The sequence below is a fragment of the Daphnia carinata genome, chromosome 7 (assembly GCF_022539665.2).
Source record: "Daphnia carinata strain CSIRO-1 chromosome 7, CSIRO_AGI_Dcar_HiC_V3, whole genome shotgun sequence".
Taxonomy (NCBI): domain Eukaryota; kingdom Metazoa; phylum Arthropoda; class Branchiopoda; order Diplostraca; family Daphniidae; genus Daphnia; species Daphnia carinata.
In genome coordinates, this window is record NC_081337.1 from 143,373 (window position 1) to 161,818 (window position 18,446).

General features: G+C 44.7%; 2 protein-coding genes across 3 annotated transcripts in view; one reads left to right on the forward strand and one right to left on the reverse strand.

Moving 5' to 3' along the window:
- Position 1: 1 nt before the first annotated feature.
- LOC130701889 (transformation/transcription domain-associated protein-like) lies at positions 2–10,084 on the forward strand. The gene is given in 13 exon segments (XM_057523677.2): positions 2–260; positions 263–3,498; positions 3,595–3,927; positions 3,998–5,557; positions 5,628–5,719; positions 5,782–5,976; positions 6,045–6,240; positions 6,316–6,885; positions 6,956–7,779; positions 7,873–8,250; positions 8,479–8,572; positions 8,795–9,214; positions 9,292–10,084. Coding segments are annotated over 13 exon segments (8,847 nt in total). The 3' UTR covers positions 9,982–10,084.
- A 225-nt stretch (positions 10,085–10,309) lies between these two features.
- Positions 10,310–18,446, reverse strand: part of LOC130701879 (uncharacterized) — a 46,092-nt gene continuing 37,955 nt past the window's right edge. The window contains exons 1-11 of one of the 2 annotated variants that reach the window (XM_057523669.2): positions 15,420–15,682; positions 13,913–14,045; positions 13,696–13,800; positions 13,567–13,621; positions 13,193–13,429; positions 12,848–13,124; positions 12,533–12,779; positions 12,343–12,451; positions 12,088–12,266; positions 11,173–11,984; positions 10,310–11,097 (exon numbers count right to left, since the gene is read on the reverse strand). In XM_057523669.2, the coding sequence (XP_057379652.1) occupies positions 10,992–11,097; positions 11,173–11,984; positions 12,088–12,266; positions 12,343–12,451; positions 12,533–12,779; positions 12,848–13,124; positions 13,193–13,429; positions 13,567–13,621; positions 13,696–13,800; positions 13,913–14,038 (2,253 nt within the window). In that variant the 5' untranslated portion in view covers positions 14,039–14,045; positions 15,420–15,682 and the 3' untranslated portion in view covers positions 10,310–10,991. Of the gene's footprint in view, positions 11,098–11,172; positions 11,985–12,087; positions 12,267–12,342; positions 12,452–12,532; positions 12,780–12,847; positions 13,125–13,192; positions 13,430–13,566; positions 13,622–13,695; positions 13,801–13,912; positions 14,046–15,419; positions 15,683–18,446 lie in introns of those variants that run through there. The other variant, XM_057523670.2, reaches the window with a different exon arrangement.

Genomic DNA, 18,446 nt, shown 5'->3' on the forward strand with positions numbered 1-18,446 from the left:
AATGATGGTTGAACCGCAGCGATTGGATTATTGGGACAAAGATTCGCCGTCACGTCGTTATTCACTTTCAGAATTGAAACAACCGGTTTCATTGCCCGTCGAAAAGATCATGGAAACCGCTTTTTCTGCCTTGAAATCGAGCGTCACGGAACGGCACACCGGACGCAGTGTTGGGAAGTTGTTCCGCTGCTTCCTGTTGTCCTCACTTCATCTGGACGACGATCGTCTTGTAATGCAGCGCTTGCTGTCTCATCATTCGTTCTTAGAGGAGATGTTCATCCTGTACAAAGTCCATCGTTCCAGTGCAGTGACAAGCAAGCAAGACATATTCATCAAACGGCAGTCACTGCTATGTTCGTCGCTGCAGCTATCAAGGAGTTGAGACAAGCCGTACTGCCTACAATGGTGTCCCTTGTCCGACACTACACGCTGGTTGCCGTCGTCCAGCAGGCCGGCCCATTTCCTATGCTTGTTCCAGGTCGCTCTGCGCAGCGTATTCTGGGGATGGATCCACTTGTTCTAGTCGATGCCTTAGCCACAATAATGGGCCACGAAGAAAAAGAACTGTGCAAGCCAGGGCATTTGGCGTTAGTGTTAATGCTAGACACGGCTTCAATCGTTCTCGGGTCTAAAGAAAGAGCCTGCAAACTCCCTCTCATGGAATACCTGGCTGAACGGATGTGCAGCCTTTGCTACGATCGTGCTTGGTACGCCAAATTGGGTGGCTGCATTGCCATCAAGTTCTTGTTTGAACGAATGGCATTCAAATGGGTTCTCGATCACCATTATGTGTTCCTGAAGGCCCTCCTATTTGTCATGATGGATCTCACTGGTGAAGTGTCAAGTGGAGCTATTGACATGGCCAAAGCCAATTTGGAGAAAATGCTTCTCTTGTGTGCCACTCCATTGCCGGAACTTTTACCTTCTCCTGAAATAGTATCGGCGCAAAAAAAAAGTTTGCACGACGTGACTCATGAACTCGTACGGCAGGTCACCAGTCCAAACTCAACGGTACGTGAACAGGCTATGCACCTGTTACAGGTATTGGCACGTATCACAAACCAAACACCAACTGCGATCATGGAACCTCATAAAGAAGTTTTGGCTGACATGATTCCACCGAAGAAACATTTACTGCGGCATCAACCCGTCAACGCTCAAATTGGCCTAATGGACGGCAATACGTTTTGCACGACCTTGAAGCCGCGACTCTTCACGATTGATCTCAACGTTGTTGAGCACAAGGTCTTTTTCCACGAGTTGCTTTCACTGTGCGAGGTGGATGACACAGTTCTCTTGAAACTACCCTGCTACAAGTCGGTCAGCAATCTGACACCACTGAGGAAATCTGCATTGCAAGCCCTGGCCGCGTGTCACTACATAACGCAGTGTCGTGACAAGATCCTGAACGTGATCTTCAAAGCTTTGAGTTGTAACAACGCCGAACTGCAAGAAACGGCATTCTCCTGTATGAAGAAGATACTGGTTGGCACTCAAATCGAAATGGAAACGGTGCACGCGGCCGTTCGTCCGTTGCTACTCCTATTGGGTGACTACCGCAGTCTGTCTACCAACGTCATACTGCGCTTGTCGCACACGACCCAACTTTTCCCTCACGTCTTCAACGAGAAGCTTTGTGAGCAACTTCTTCAACATTTGCGCAAGTGGCTCGAAGTGGTCATCGTGGCGTTCAAGACTGGAGGGAATCGTCCCGTTGCAACCCATACCAGCAGCGGCCCTTTCAACAGCAGCAGCAGCCTTTGCAGCAATGAAGTTAAGGTGGCCATCGGCATCATCGGCCTGTTCCATCAGATACCAGCCGCGTCGGCCAGATTTCTCGAAATTCTCTGCAAACTGGTACTGCAAACGGAACGCGCTTTAGGATTGGAGCCAGGCAGCCCATTCCGCGAGCCGTTGATCAAATTTCTTTTGCGATATCCGACGGAAACGATCGATTTACTATTACGAGACGATATTATTGGCGATGCCGATTGGAATCGCTTTTTGGAGCACTTTGTGCGTCACAACGATGGTAAACCTTTCCGTGACGCCATCAAGGCCAACACCACTAGGCTGATCAATTTCGTGCTTGGCGGAATCCCTTCGGAGTCAGGCACGGCCAAGCCTCATCCGTTGCAAGTAACTGTTCGAATCTTGCGCATCATTATTTGCAAAGACGACCAGTGGATATCGGAGCAAGCGGAATTGATAAGCGTTTTGACGAAAGCCTGGTACTCGGGTCGCTATGACGAGAAGAAGACGAGCGATCTTTCAATTGCTGAGCGAAAAGAGCAGCGCCAACTGGCCAAAATTCTGTTGCACTACTTTCAACAGCACCCCGAAGAAGTTGAGTTACTGTTTCATCTGATGCGCGCCTTGTGCGATCGCACGATTCCCGATTTTTATTTCTTGAAAGAATTTTTGGAGAAAACTGTCGGCCAGTCGTATGGCGCCGACTGGAAGCGAGCATCGTTCTTCAAATTTGTGGAGCTTTTCCGCAATCCCAATCTCGGCCAGGAACTCAAAGCCAAAATCCTCCAGCACATCATCATTCCGGGATTCTCTGTCAGCTTCGAACGAGGCGAAGGTGAACTGCTGATAGGGACACCGCCCACTCCCGATCAAGACAATAATGAGAGCGTGGTCAGTGTTTTCATCAATAAAGTGATTGATCCGGATAATCCTTTCGGTACGTCGGATGCCGTTCGAATCCTACTACTTCAGTTGAGTTGCCTGTTGGTCGAGCAAGCTTCGCAACATATCCACGATGCTGCTAACAAACGCCAAGGAAACAAGCTTCGTCGATTGATGACTTTCGCGTGGCCTTGTCTCTTAAGCAAAAACTGTGTTGACCCGACAACTCGCTATCATGGGCATCTGCTGCTTAGTCATATCATCGCCAAATTCGCTATACACAAAAGGATTGTGTTGCAGGTGTTCCACAGTTTGCTGAAGGCGCACGCCGTCGAGGCGCGCAGCGTCGTCCGACAGGCGCTCGAAATTCTGACGCCAGCCATGCCTCTCCGTATGGAGGACGGGAATACCATGCTTACTCACTGGACCAAGAAAATCATTGTCGAAGAGGGTCACACCATCGCTCAGTTGGTACATATCCTTCAGTTGTTGGTGCGCCACTACAAAGTTTACTACCCAGTACGGCATCATCTAGTGCAGTACATGGTAACCTCGATTCAGCGCCTTGGATTCACTCCAACGGCTACTTTGGAGCACAAGAAACTAGCTGTTGAATTGGCCGAAGTTGTTCTCAAATGGGAGCTTCAACGCATGAAAGATGAAGCCGATTCTGGAGGTGAGTCTTGCGATGAGACTCTGCCAGCAGGTTCGCAGAAAAGGGCAGGCAATGACGGACAACCGGAATTAAAGAAGCCGAGGCTTGCATCCTCATCTTCCTCCGGCAAAACGCTTGAAGTCAGTAAACCCATTGAGAAAACTCATTGCGACGCCATTGCAAACTTTTTGCTAAGGCTAGCCTGTCAGGTAATCTCTCTTCATATTTTTTTTTTATTAAGCTTTATTAAATCCTCTAAAAATCTGGTGTTGGAAGAGAAAAATAATAATAATAATCATAAATAGGTGAACGATACAACTTCTACGGCCAACAGTTCGGGAGAGCAGTTATCTAAGCGTTGTGTAGCCCTTCTGAAGATGGCTTTGAAACCTGACGTTTGGCCCAATTGTGAGCTGAAACTGGCTTGGTTCGATCGCCTTTTCCAGACGGCAGATAACACTCCCGCGGCTGCAACGGCGTCGGCGGCGACAGTCTCTGCGCCAAATTTTACCAACATTTGCACAGCCCTCGATTTACTAACTTTTCTGCTGAGCATCTTACGCAAAGAACAAATTCTAGCCGGATTTAAACCGCTTCAACGCGGCCTTTCTTCGCTCATGAACTGCGTAAATCCTAAGGTAATTTGAGTTGTAACCGTTGAGCTTTGCATTCAATGCAGCTTGTCATCTGTGTGCTCCTCTAATTCAGGTTATACGATGCCTTCACGGACTGCTATCTCGTCTGATGTCCGTGTTCCCGACCGAACCAACCAACTCCAACGTGGCGTCGAAGCACGAAGAACTAGAAGGCTTGTACGCTGCCGTTACGAAAGCCATTTACGAAGGTCTAGGTGCCTACGAGAGGAACACGACCGCCCCGTCCACGTCTTTGCTTGGAACCCTGATGCTACTGAAAGCTGCCTGCACCAACAATCCATGCTACATCGATCGACTCATTACATCTTTCATGAGAGCGCTACAAAGAATGACTCGTGAACATTTAGCGCCTGCAACTGGCGATCGCCAGACGACGGCGGCCACCACGACGACTGAGAGTGGCTTCAGCTCGTGCGAATTACTCATCCTCAGCCTCGACTTGGTCAAGAATCGTGTAGGAGTTATGGGAGTTGAGATGCGAAAAGCCTTCATCGGCTCTATTCTCGTTGGCCTCTTGGAAAAGAGTACTGAATCCAAAGTGGTGCGGTCTATCGTTCGTATGCTGGATGAGTGGATGAGAACAAAAACGCCGATCGCCATCAATCAAGGACCAAGCTTGCGTGAAAAATCCATCCTCCTCGTCAAGATGATGCAGTGCTTGGAAAAACGATTCCCTGACGACGCAGAATTAAACATTGCTTTCTTGGAACTTATCAACTTTGTGTACTGCGAGGAATCTCTGAAAGGTTCAGAACTGGTTTCCAAATTGGAACCTGCGTTCCTCGCTGGCCTTCGCTGTCCTCAGCCGTCAACCAGGGCAAAGTTTTTCCGGGTCCTCGATACCAGCATGAGGCGGCGTCTGCACGACAGACTCTTATACATTGTCTGCTCCCAAAATTGGGAAGCCATTTCGGCTCATTATTGGATAAAGCAATGTCTAGAGCTGATTTTGGTCACGTCTGTTTCCGGCGCTCCCATTCATACGGCTCCTGCATCGGCATTACTACCCGGCGTTACATCTGTCATCGCCACAGCCGATGCTAGTGAAAGAGAAAATTTCAGTGTAGCCGGAAACATTAAAGAGGAGCCCGAGGAATTGCTTGACGTTTTCGCTCACGTGAAGGAAGATGACATTGACATGGATTTGAGCAACGCTCCCAATGATCCGCTCACCCCGTCTGGCGTGAACAAGACTGGGTTAGCCACGCTGGTCAACCGTCAAGTTAAATTTCTGGAAAGCGGTCGGGAAATAACGTCGGCGCAATTTCTGGAAGCGGTCGCACAACTGGCCCATATGGATACATCTCTAGCTGAAGTTCTCTGGTTGGAGTTGTTCCCACGCATCTGGAAGGTCCTTGGTGAAAGACAACAACAAGCGCTCTCCGTTGAACTTGTACCATTCTTGTGCAGTGGAGCACACGTGATACAAAAAGATTGCCAACCAAGTGCCATCAATACGTTTGCTGAAGCCCTTTCGTTGTGTAGCCCACCAATTCGCATTAAACCCTGCCTTTTAAAGTATCTGGGTAAATCTCACAATTTGTGGCACCGAATGACTCTGATGTTGGAACAATTAGCATTCGACAGCGGCAATCCCACCGCGCACACCAAGGTGAGTACAACTATTTACGGAAAGAAAAAAGAACTAAAAGAAAAAAACAATAAATTCTATTCTTGGCAAGGTGAAACAAAAAGAAGCCAGCAATGATTTCGATTTGGACCCCGGAGCCGTTTCTCATCAGGAAACCTTAGATGCTCTCTCCGAGATGTACAGGTATCTTCGTTGAAGTACATTTTGTCAAAGTGGATCAATGCATGTCCTACCGTTGTATTCAGCACATTAAAAGAAGAAGATTTGTGGAGTGGATTGTGGCAACGTCGTGCTCATTTACCTGAAACCATCATTGCTGTTGCTTACGAACAACAAGGTTTCTTTGAGCAAGCTCAAGGAACTTACGAGCTTGCCATGACCAAAGTTCGACAAGAATTCGCTAACACGGCAGCTCCAATTTCTCTTCAGAGCGAATATAGGTATGAGACCAACATCGATACCGTTGCTTTTATCGGATGTTGATGTAAGAAATCCTTCACTGCAACAGATTACTTGAAGAACACTGGATTCGTTGTGGCAAAGAGTTGAATCAGTGGGAACTGCTTCAAGAATTCGGTTGCTCTCCCGAATGCTTGAACTACCAATTGGTCTTAGAAAGCGCCTGGCGTACACCAAACTGGATTGTCGTTCGAGATGCATTAACTCAGTTGGAACAAGCCTGTCCAAAGGAGTATGCATGGAAGGTTGGCACTAAATGGGAATCAGCTATATAGCAATACGTTACAGAAATTCGTTAAAATTTTACTGGTTATCACCAGGTTAATTTGTATCGTGGATTCTTAGCCATGTGTCACCCAGAAGAACAACACCCAAATATGGTTGAACGTTACGTAGAACTAGCGAGTAGCCTTTGCATTCGTGAATGGCGACGACTACCTGCAATTGTTTCTCATGTTCACTTGACAACCTTACAAGCTGCTCAACAAGTAGTTGAACTTCAGGAAGCTGCACAGATTCATCAAGGACTTCTTCAATCTCGACCTGGGACGCTACATGACGTAAAAGCTATCGTCAAAACATGGAGGAATAGGCTACCAGTCATTGCGGATGACTTGAGTCATTGGAGTGACGTTTTTACCTGGAGACAGCATCACTATCAATTCATCGTGTCTCATTACGACCAACAAAGTGATCAACAAGCCAGTGCCCAGTCGATGCTCGGAGTTCACGCATCCGCCCAAGCAATCATCCATTTCGGTAAAGTGGCACGGAAGCACAATTTGACTGGCGTTTGCCTTGATTCCTTAGCAAGAATCTACAGCATCCCAAGTGTACCTATCGTTGATTGCTTTCAGAAAATCAGACAGCAAGTTAAATGCTACCTTCAGGTGAGTCTTAAACATGGTATTTTGTGCAAAGCTCTTTAATTCCTTGGTTTGTAATTTTGTCTGAACGCAGGCTGCCAACGTGTTGGGAAAAAACGAGTTGCAAGAAGGACTGGAAGTAATAGAGTCGACCAATTTGAAGTACTTTGCCAAGGAAATGACGGCGGAGCTTTACGCTCTAAAGGGAATGCTACTGGCCCAAATTGGCAGGGCAGACGATGCCAACAAAGCTTTTTCGGCTGCTGTGCAAATGCACGACACGCTTGTCAAAGCTTGGGCCTTGTGGGGTGACCATTTGGAACAAGTTTTCACAAAAGATTCCCGTAACATTGGAATATCGGCTATCACTTGCTTCCTTCATGCGTGCCGTCATCAAAATGAATCAAAATCGAGGAAATATCTGGCTAAAGTGTTATGGCTCCTTACCTACGACGACGACAAGCTGTCATTAGCTGAAGCTCTGGACAAGTATTGCGTCGGAGTTCCACCGGTGCAGTGGTTACCGTGGATCCCTCAACTACTGGTTTGCCTTGTGCGCGACGAAGGAAAATTAGTCCTTAACTTGTTGAGCCAAGTTGGACGAATGTTCCCTCAGGCAGTGTATTTCCCCATCCGCACCTTGTACCTGACTCTGAAAATTGAACAGAGAGAACGTTATAAATCCGCCGAATTGGCAGCCACTCAGGCCACGGCTGACAGTGGTGCCACGGTTGGCAATGGGACACCCCAGGCTAGCACACCCGCTGCTGCGGGGGCGGAAGCAGCTGGTCCCATCAAAGCCACTGAGCCCATGTGGCGTTGTTCGCGAATTATGCATATGCAAAGAGATTTGCACCCTACTGTGTTGTCATCCCTTGAAGGCATCGTCGATCAAATGGTTTGGTTCAGGGAAAACTGGTACGTATGTCTGACATCCTCTAGCATTTATCTACTGTTATAGTCCAATAACGTTTTAACGTGGGTAATTATATTATCGATTACGTGTTGTAGGTATGAAGAAGTATTGCGGCAATTGCGACAAGGTCTCGCAAAGTGTTATGCTATCGCTTTTGAAAATCGAGGATCCGTTGCCGAAGCCACCATCACTCCCCACACGTTGAGTTTCGTCAAAAAGCTGGTAGCGACGTTTGGCATAGGCATCGAAAACATCGCCAATTCGGCCAGCGGCTCGTTCAGTAGCGCAGCTTCCGAGAGTTTAGCACGGCGAGCTCAAGCCACAGCACAGGATCCTGTTTTTCAACGGATGAAGACGCAGTTCTCTACTGATTTTGATTTCACGTTACCGGGTGCTATGAAACTCCACAATCTTATTCACAAATTGAAAAAATGGATAAAGATTTTGGAAGCCAAAACGAAACTGTTGCCAAGGTATGTGTATTTATCCACTTTGAGGTGCGTACAATTTGTCGGCTCAGTAACAAGAATCTCTCTCTCTCTCTCTCTCTCTCTCTCTCTCTCTCTCTCTCTCTCTCTCTCTCTCTCTCTCTCTCTCTCTCTCTCTCTCTCTCTCTCTCTCTCTCTCTCTCTCTCTCTCTCTCTCTCTCTCTCTCTCTCTCTCTCTCTCTCTCTCTCTCTCTCTCTCTCTCTCTATATTAGGTCCTTCCTTATTGAAGAGAAGTGCAGATTTCTCAGCAACTTTAACCTACAGACGGCAGAGGTCGAACTACCTGGAGAATTCCTTCTACCCAAGGTAGGGGCTTGTCCATCAATTTGAGACCCACTAGAATAATGCTCACTTGTGAATGATGTAAAAACCCATTCAGTAGAACTGCTCCCATCTTTGGTCGAGCTATTCAATGACACTTGCTGATAAGATCTGAAAACACCTTTTGCGTTATTTGTTTTAATTGGATGCCTGACATTTGGCCGTGTATCAATTCGTATTTCATGTCTGTATTTTGCATTTCGCTAGCATACTCATTACTACGTGCGCATAGCTCGTTTCTTGCCACGAGTGGAAATCGTCCAGAAGCACAACACAGCAGCCCGGCGTCTTTACATTCGAGGACACAACGGCAAAATCTATCCGTACTTGGTTGTAAACGATGCAGGCCTTGGCGACGCCCGGAGAGAAGAACGCGTTCTACAGTTGCTGAGAATGTTGAACAATTACCTGAATAAGCATAAGGAGACGTCGAAGAGATTCCTAAACTTCACTGTTCCGCGCGTAGTGGCTGTATCACCGCAGATGAGGCTAGTCGAAGACAACCCATCCAGCGCCACGTTGCTGGACATCTATAGACTGCGTTGCGTGAAACGCAACATTGAACACGACATGCCTATCGCCAAATACTACGAAAGACTAGCCACTATTCAAGCCAGAGGGTGTCAGGTAACCAGTGTCTTGTGATTCGTATTTCCTCTTGAGTTTAGGTTGTTACATGCGTTTTGGTTTAATATATCATTCAGGCTAGCCATCAAGTGCTGCGAGATATTCACAAAGATGTACAGCAAATCATGGTGCCACGAACTTTGTTGCGCGAATGGGCTAACGTCACGTTCCCATCAGCCACATTTTACTGGACTTTCCGAAAAATGTTAACACTACAAATGGCTCTGGTTAATCTGGCCGAATATGTATTGCATCTAACGCGTCTCAATGCAGACATGCTGTACATACACCAAGATTCAGGCCTTCTCAGTGTTTCCTACTTTAAGTTTGATGTTGAAGACTCGAACGGTGAATTAGATGCCAATAGGCCGGTGCCGTTTCGTCTCACGCCGAACTTGGCCGAGTTTTTAACGATGATTGGAGTGGCTGGTCCTCTTACAGCTAGTATGATTGCTGCGGCTCGTTGTTTGGTACAGCCCAGTGTCAAAGTTGCTGCTATCCTGAAAGCAGTTTTGCGAGATGAGATGATTGCCTGGCATAAGAAGAAAACCGCCGACGAAAAAGAAAAGGAAGGTGGCGGAAGTGGCCAAGTGGAAGGAGAAATTCTAATTGGTTTGGTTAATAAAGCAGTCAATGCGATTATCAACAGGCTCCAAGGGTTGTCCACATTCGATGGAAATGAGTCTAAAGTCAGCACTTTGGTTGCCGCAGCCAATAGTAACGACAATTTGTGCCGAATGGATCCTTCGTGGCATCCGTGGTTGTAACGTAACCATTTTCCCCCAAGCTGATAATGTCTAACATCAAATGTAAACATCATGTAACCAAGTATAAAAGCTTGCTTCATCAATACACTTGTCAATTCTTTTACTTGGCGGTGTACATGCACCTAAAATGATTTGAGTTGCTATTTAAAAAAATCTAATTTTGCGAACTTCGCTTTGCCACTCATCGCATTAGGGATGCACTTCGCCAACGGTTGCTAGTCAGACATGTAGATATTGCTTAGATTTTTTAAATATTGTGCAAGAAAAGCTCAGTTTTTGATGTTTGATTATTATTATTTTTTTTCATACTTGAAAAAATGTTTAATCACACAAAATATATAATATGCGGCTTGGTAAGGAAATAGGTTACAACAAGTGGAATGATACATGGTCATCTTGTAGGAGATTAGGGGCAATTGAGACGCAGACTCGATGATAACAAAATTCTCTCAATTGTTATGCTACGAATGTGAAGTTAGAACAAATGTGGCACAGTAGAAATAACAAGACATAGCAAAAACAACACAATAAAACCTTGACTTAGCGAGTTTTGGTCCACTCTTTAAAAAAAAATTATATATATTTCTTCGGGATGCTGAAAAGAATTCAGTCACAAAACAATACGCACGAAACTGCCCTCGTGGGATTCTTGTGGCACAGAAACGCATAGCAGCTACCTCGTGAGAATACACCACGATTGAGGGCTACAAAATGACACATTAAGCTTTCAAAAACTTACGTTCGAGATCATGGTTGATTTGAGATTTTTTCGCGAGATGAATTAACATTTACCCACATCCCATGGATTTAAATATGCCAATAGCTCATTCAGAAGATGCATTCCTTGTTCTAACAGGTCAATTACGAAGGAGGGGCATATCAAATTTTCCTTTGGGCTATTCTTTGTTTGTTTGCTAGATTTTTCTTTGTAGTATAGAAAACTAATAGATATCAGCTTTGTTTAATCAAATATGTAGAGAGTATTTGCACGAGTTGCAAAATCTTTAGAACTAGGGCCGTTGATTCGATTCCAAACCATGGCCAGCAAAAAGGCAAGCTTGGATAGCAGGTCGCCTTTCTTCAGCTGATGTCTCATGTGATTGGATTGGCTGTGTCCTGGAAAAACAATTGAAATAAATTAATGTAAATACAGGAAACATAAAGTGTAAAAAAAAAAGTTAAGTAAACTACCTTTGCATGTGCGTTAACGGTAAACTGTTAAACGGTGAACACGGCGCAGTAGTACGAAGTTGAACGGAACCGTTGCTCGTCATAGGTAACGAGGTAAATGTTGTCATTTTCGGTTTGACATAACCGTACGGATTGCATAAGTCCCTATTTGGCATAGCCAAACGAGGACCATGACTTTGAATCGGTAGGATGTTTTGGCGTTTTGAGCTGCAACTGAATCCAGAATCGACTCCGCTGCTATCGCTGCTACTACTCATCTCGTGCAAGTCGACTGGTTCCGTTTCTTCCGGTAACGTAACCAGAGGTAGATCACGTAGCGTTGCGTAGTCTCCGTCTTCTTCAGTGCTCGGGATGCGCATAAACGGTTTCCGCACCGGACGAGCCAAACTGGGGGACATCACTGTGTTGGCGTTTGAAGGTACAACCATGGAGTAGTCCGAAGACGGGCGATTCACGGCGGAAGACGGTAGCTCAGCGGCGGTGTTTATGGCCACTTCACTTCGTCGAGGACTATGGATCTTATGGCTGCTAGCGTCGGCGATACTTGCAGAACTGCCCCCGCTTAAAGGTTCCGGTAAAGTGGGTGTTGTAGGAGAATCGATTTCAGAAGAAGGTGAAGCATTGCAGCCACCGCGAAGCCAGTAGACTTGGTTACGGTTGTCGCTCATTTTCTGTTGATTTTCCAGAGGCGGGGCAACTAAGTGTTGGATTTTCCGCTGAGTATCGGGGTCCAAAATTCCGTAGGCTTTGCCACCGGATAATATCAGAGTTGGCGCTTGAGAGGGGGCGCCATGAAGAAGAGCTTGTGATTCCTACGAAGGGAGAAAAAAAAGTTTAACAAAAGTTTTGTGCATGAAACTATTTGTATAGTAGTAGTATAACACGTAAAGTCAAACAGATTGAACGCTACGTTACCTCAATAGTTTTCTTACAGTTGGGTTTGAATTCGATTTCAGCCGCCAATGCCAAAGACGATGGTGAACTGAGCAGCGTGCGACCAACTGATATTTTTAGTCGAAAATCCCAATTGGATTTGACAGTCAAAAGCAGCCAGAGGGCCACCCACAAAAAGGCATGCACGATGGAGGCAGTCACTATGCGAAACGAGAAAAAGATTAGTTAAAAACGTTTATTTTTTAAATATGTTGAAGTCTTGTTTTGTTTTCTTACCGGCCACTAGTAGAACAGGCTGAGGATTCAATTTATACAGCTTGCTAAAGTCATGCAGAAGAGGGGCCGCACTTGCTGCAACAGCCAAGAGAGTAGCTAATGCCGCCAACTAAATAGTTAGGCACGAAAAAAAATCGATAAGAACATTTGAAGAAGAATGCTTGGCGTAATGTGTGGCGATGAAACTCACGTGAGGGTAGAAACTCCACAAATAGGAGCGGGCCGAGGGTAGCTCACGTATGTACTTTTTCCTACTTTTCGTCAGGAAAAGCGCTAGTTTGTTGAGGGCATACATGTTAAGAGGCGAGCAGCCGAGAACTAGGGTGCAGGACAATAGCATGAGCAACATGACAGTGATGGGTGGATCGAGAAGTAAATAGTCAGACATCGACCCACCGGCAGCCGAGATGGCTGCAGGTACCCCCGTTAATGCAACCCTACATCGCACAATGAAAGAATCGTTAGTTGGCTGAGTAGGGTTTCAAGCAACGTCTAAATCACCTACTTGTACAGAACCGAAGCTCCACAAAATGCAAGAAGAGCGTGAATGCCGTTTGCAATGAGTTGGAGAGAGACGAGGAAAGCGAGGCATTTATTTGCTCCCCAGAAGACGTCGCTGCAGCGAACGGCAAACACCAACAAAGCAAACATGTAGCTGACGAATTCGGGACTGGGATAAGGGGTCTGTTCAACGAGACGATTTGCGGAAATAAAAGATCCCTTTTCCGGCCAAAGTGAATTGCCCAAAAATGCCAAGTCCAAGTCGCTACTCCAAATCTGATCTGTTTGAGTGAAACACAAAAACCGTTAGCGTATGCTTTCACTAAAGATTGAAAAAAAAAACTCGTACCACGATTGATTAACTGATCTTTAATCATCCGAGCTTCCAAAACCACTTTAGCAACCAGGCTGCACAGCGCAGCAACGGCATGCAATGACGGCCCAACAGGCGGACAATGCCTCCATGCGGCTCCGCAAGCGGAGCCGCTCCTCACGAGCGGGTCACGAACCCTTGAACGTGGGATATCAAGATCCATTTCCAAATCGATTTGTCTTCCTAGGCGATACCCGTCATTGGCCAGGTTTCCTGTTGTGCATTAAATACTTTGTTTTATAACCAAGACGCAAACAGCGCATTTTTTTTTTTACTCCGAAATTGTTTCATTAATTCAAGTAAAAATACATTTTTTGAAATGCATTCACAAACTGTGCATGCCTGATTACCTAGTTTGAAGATGGAAGCAAATGCCAAGAAAGGGAGTAGAAGCAGGGCTGTCGCCTGGCATGTAAACGGGGATCAGAACAGTATAATTAGTGAACAATTCAGTTGCAATGTAAAGAGTAATGAATTACCTGAAGTGAGATGTAGAGGTTCGTTTCCCAGGTGCTTATGGCGGTGCTAAATTTGGAATCCATGTATTCGATGAATAATTTTGAGTTCTGAAGTACTATGTAAGCCTATACGTGAATTGAAATCCAATGAATAAACAGAGTTTAAAATAAAATTAATAATGAGAAGTGTGGTGACACGAATACTGAATTGTGCCACCACGAAGAATGACGTGCTTACGTGAAATGTTGTGATGGCGATGCCGTACCATACGGAAGGCAGACTGTTGAACGAAAGACAGCAGCATCGTTTGCTCGAACGTGTGGAAAGTGGAAGGGGTCGCGTTTCGGACTGGGCGCCAGTCATTTTTTGGCTAGAAAATAAAGCAAATATTTTTTTCTATTATTCACCATTCGCCTGATGCGTACGCCACAATTAGTCGTTGTTTTGGTTCATGTTTTTTATTTTTTTTTTTTTTATTGGATGTTCGCTATTCCAGCATTGCTGAAATTTTCGTCGATAAATATCCTGCGTCCATATTATTGCACAAGTTTCACTGATTAAGTTATAAGCATCAAATTCAATGGTCACATCTGTCAGTGTAAATTGAGCGAATTTTGCATGGGAAATATGTCTGCTGGCCGGTATATCAACATCGTATGAAAAGCTTGGGCACGAGTAAGCAAAAATAAAAAATAATATGCTGTAGTTGATAAAAGAGCTACATTGAAAGGACCATTATGCATTGTGAACGGTCATGACAGAAGCGAACATTAAATTCATTTTCTCTCATTAAAGTTATTCCAGTAATCGTGTATCATTTTTGAGTTTCCGTTCCCCAACAAATTTTAGGTTTTTCCTTCTTTTGAATCACATTTTTTCTTTTCCTTTTTCTTTTTTTGATACTTGTTTTTGGTTCTGTTTTGTTTTGGATTTGTTTTGTTTTGGTTTTTCATTTCTCGTTTTCTTTGTTTTTAAACATTGTCGCCTGCCTAATGCCTAATAGCTGAATGTCCAGTTTGCTTATACTATAGAACTGAACCAAGGAGATGATGCGATATCCCATGGAAAGTAATAGGTTTCTACCCTAAGCACTAAGGGAAAAAAATAGCATTTCTGCGCTAAGTATTTTGCATGCAAACAATTTCACAAGGAAACAGGCAACAATGAATCATGTTCTCATTGCGTTCCTGATCCATGCCTCAACGTACTCCACCACGAGTCACTACAGTACATCCCCTCGTCCCACCCTAGTCTATTCAAGCCCCCCACTTTTACCGATCGTTACCGTACCCTGCCTCTCATGACTCTAACCCTCCCCCTCTCCATCCACGTTCTGTGCTCCTTCCTTGGCGTCGTTCGCAAGTAGCAAAGTCTCGCAGCATCAGCGATGACTCATCTCTACATCTCCAAGCTCATTGGTTTTCCCCTAGCTCGTGAGACACTACTGAATGTCACCTCATAGGATTCGTTGGCATCAAATTGAAATTGAATTAAATCGACGGTTGGTGGCAAGAGTTCTTTTTTACGGCGGAATTGGAAAACAAAAATCCAAATACATTGATACACTCCATGGATTATTCCAAAAACCGAATAATTTGCAGTGAGGAAAATAGAAATCCTAGCTGAAGATATGAAGCCCACCGAAACATCGCTAAACTTAACGCGTTTATATCTATCGACGTATAAGGAATAAATTGGACGACAAGAAACGCCATAAAGCACGCGGCTATCAGTGAAATCTTACCTTCGGTCAAGGTGTTGCAGCAAGTAGCGAAATGCAAAAACACTTGTTGGATTAATTCACGAAAATATCGGCTGATTAGCGAGAAAATGGCACAGAATTCACTGTGAAAAAGTCAATGTCGGATTTCGATGACGGCAATCTCTGATGTGACGCATCCAAAGTGGGTCGGGGTGCATACGAAACTCTGCGTCTGACACCAGTGACGTCCCAGAGAAGACTGAATTCGTCTCTGACGAAGGGTGAATGGGCACTCGTTGTCGGCTCACACAGAGCCAACGTTAAAAGCGGCAATACTCAAAACGAGACGAGAGCACCGAGAGCGAGCGAGTATGCGTTCTCGGCCTACGGGGTGGGGTTGTTGGGAGAGGGGAGGAATGAACAAACGAGAGGAGGGGTTGGAAAATATCGAGTTATCGACAAACACCATTGCCATTATTCGTCGCGGGTCCCTGCATGGTCGGCACACAGCACGCGGCAAGACGGGCACTCGGGGTATGGGGAGACTGGATGAACAAACTATGGCTGTGCAGGCAGACGCGTATCCGCTACATGGTTTCAACTTATACACATCCTTTTTACCATACGATTGGTCTCACTTTCTTTGACATTCAACCCTTTAAGAATGACACATTTTTATCTTTTCGCCTGCGCTTCAAATATAAAAGTGACGAAAGAAAGGCATGGCTCCAGATGGGCTTGTTCCCTTTCTCGACATCGTTCAAGCACAAAACGCGAGTGACATGAATATCCAGCAACTGTATTTGAAGTCACTTCGCGTCGGAAAGGGGTGACTTGTGAACGAGTGGAACCTTATTGCGAATGTATTTGTTGGACTATGATATATGCGATTCGGAAAGCAACCCATTGTTGTACAAACGATTAGAGCGTAAGTAGTGACTTGAACAAGAATTAGAATATAGAGTTCGGTTGTTCATGGCAAAAAATGAGATATTTTACTTTATTTATATGATGACAATAATGTGACTCGCTTGGGATTAGGAGTAGTAAAGATGAGTGGGAAAATGTATTTATTACTCCTAAGAAGTTTGATGTGATCAAGTACAGTTAATCGTGCCGCAGTTTTTTCTCTGTTTAGGCTATTTCAACATGCCGTGCCTACACCTGATCTACGCACATGAGGCAGTCTCGAGTATAAAAAAAACTCGAACTTTTTTTGCTTTTTTTGTTTTTTTGCCACTGCAGTCGAAAAAGCAATTCCCCTATTAGACTATTGTCAACATCTAAACAACAATTTGGTGCAACATGTTGCCAATACATTATGTCTCACATGTTTCTGATGGCTATGATCTTTTCAGTAAGGACAAAACTGCAAGCAAATGTATGCGTGAGCTTTTGCACGGCGCTCTGGGTTTGTGCTTCTTGCCTTCATAATGCGTGTTGGCGGACCGCTTTAGAACACCACGTACCGCTGGTGCCATATGGTAAAATCAAGGAATCAAATAGCATTTCCCAATGGAAGGTAATGCCCTAACACATTAGACGGCAGATACACCTGTATCGGCTGTATACTGTATCAATGCTGTGTGTGAGTAGCCTACTGAGTTAGCAGAGGAACGACAGCCACGTACGGAACAATAAACATACAAGAAAATGAGCAGCAAGGGTATAGGGGAATCGGTGAACCTCAGCTGCTTCGAATATGTGAATAATAGCTTTGCTGGCCATCTGCTCCTACCCAAGCCGGTCACTGCTCACTAGTTGCCTTGTGAGCGGTTCTGGCTTCAGGCCCAAGAAAAGAGGGACAACAGAAACCTGTAAACGGCGAGACGTGTTCTATACCTGGAGACCGAACAAGGAAGGCACATGCCCACCATCTGGAGTTTTCAGAGTCACGTGACTGGGGCTTCTTTGTAGTCACAAGAAGTGAACCTGGGGTTAATTTTGTTTTATTTTTTTTAATGAAAATTGATGCTCAGGTCCTTAGAAAATGTCCAAACGCGGAGAAATCTTTTCGCATATCAGTTCTGTTTCAATAGAATGGCCATCGTTTCAGCTCAAATCTCGCTGAGTTTATTTTAAGTATCTATTTTGTGCAAAGTTTTCGCTGATTGATATATGATCTACATTAAAGCTTGTTTTGAACAATTAAATGATGTAGACACGGTGTCAAGCTAATACAGCTACAAGGGTTCCTGTATAAATAGGACAGGTGTGATGAGTTGGATGATTCACATTTTGCACAAAATGCCGCTGAGTTTTTCCTACTTGAGGAAAAATCAGACTTCATCTAAAATAAATAAAAAATACCCGCATGACGAATCATTCTGATTAAGAGGTGAAGGATATTATTCGTCCGTGAATTAAAGAAAAAAATGGCTGCTTTTTTTATTTCAGGTAGCTTCAAACCCGCATAAAAAATTTAACAGATGATGTCGCAAATTGTTTATTAGAGACGTGATTTCAACAACATTCATTATTTCGTGGATTTGCATAGTTTTATCAAGTAACGTGTCAGTCAAAGCGGACTCTGGACAGCCCCATAACCAGCTAATAAGAAGCTTCTAGCGATAAGTTCTCTTGTCCGTTTACAAGTAACCAAACATACAATACACCCAACACGTATCGAAACTTCCTCTTTCGTTAGTAAAACAAAATTTTCAACAGTATATCGTTGCTTTGCTTGCCGCCTTAGTTAATTGTCCCAGCTTTAAATGTGTTAGTTGGCGAACTGCAAAATAAAACTGTTTCGATACTGTAATTATCACTTCATAAGATTTTTTTTTTTCTTTTTGGATTTGATTCTAGGTTGTGATCGTATTCGGATAGCCGATGTAGGCAGGGTAGACTCAAACAGACTAAACATTATACCTAGACTAATATCAAAGCAAGGAACTTGTTTGGATCGCGTTTTTTTTCTCCTTCTCTGGGTTATGTACCAGGGGTGCATTATCGCCAGCCACCTGCATCCCCTTTCTTTTCTTTTTCTTTTTCTTTTTTTTTTTCTTTTTTAGAATTCCTTTCCCTCGGCACATGTTTCTGTTCCAGCTTTCAGACGAGGGTCAATTC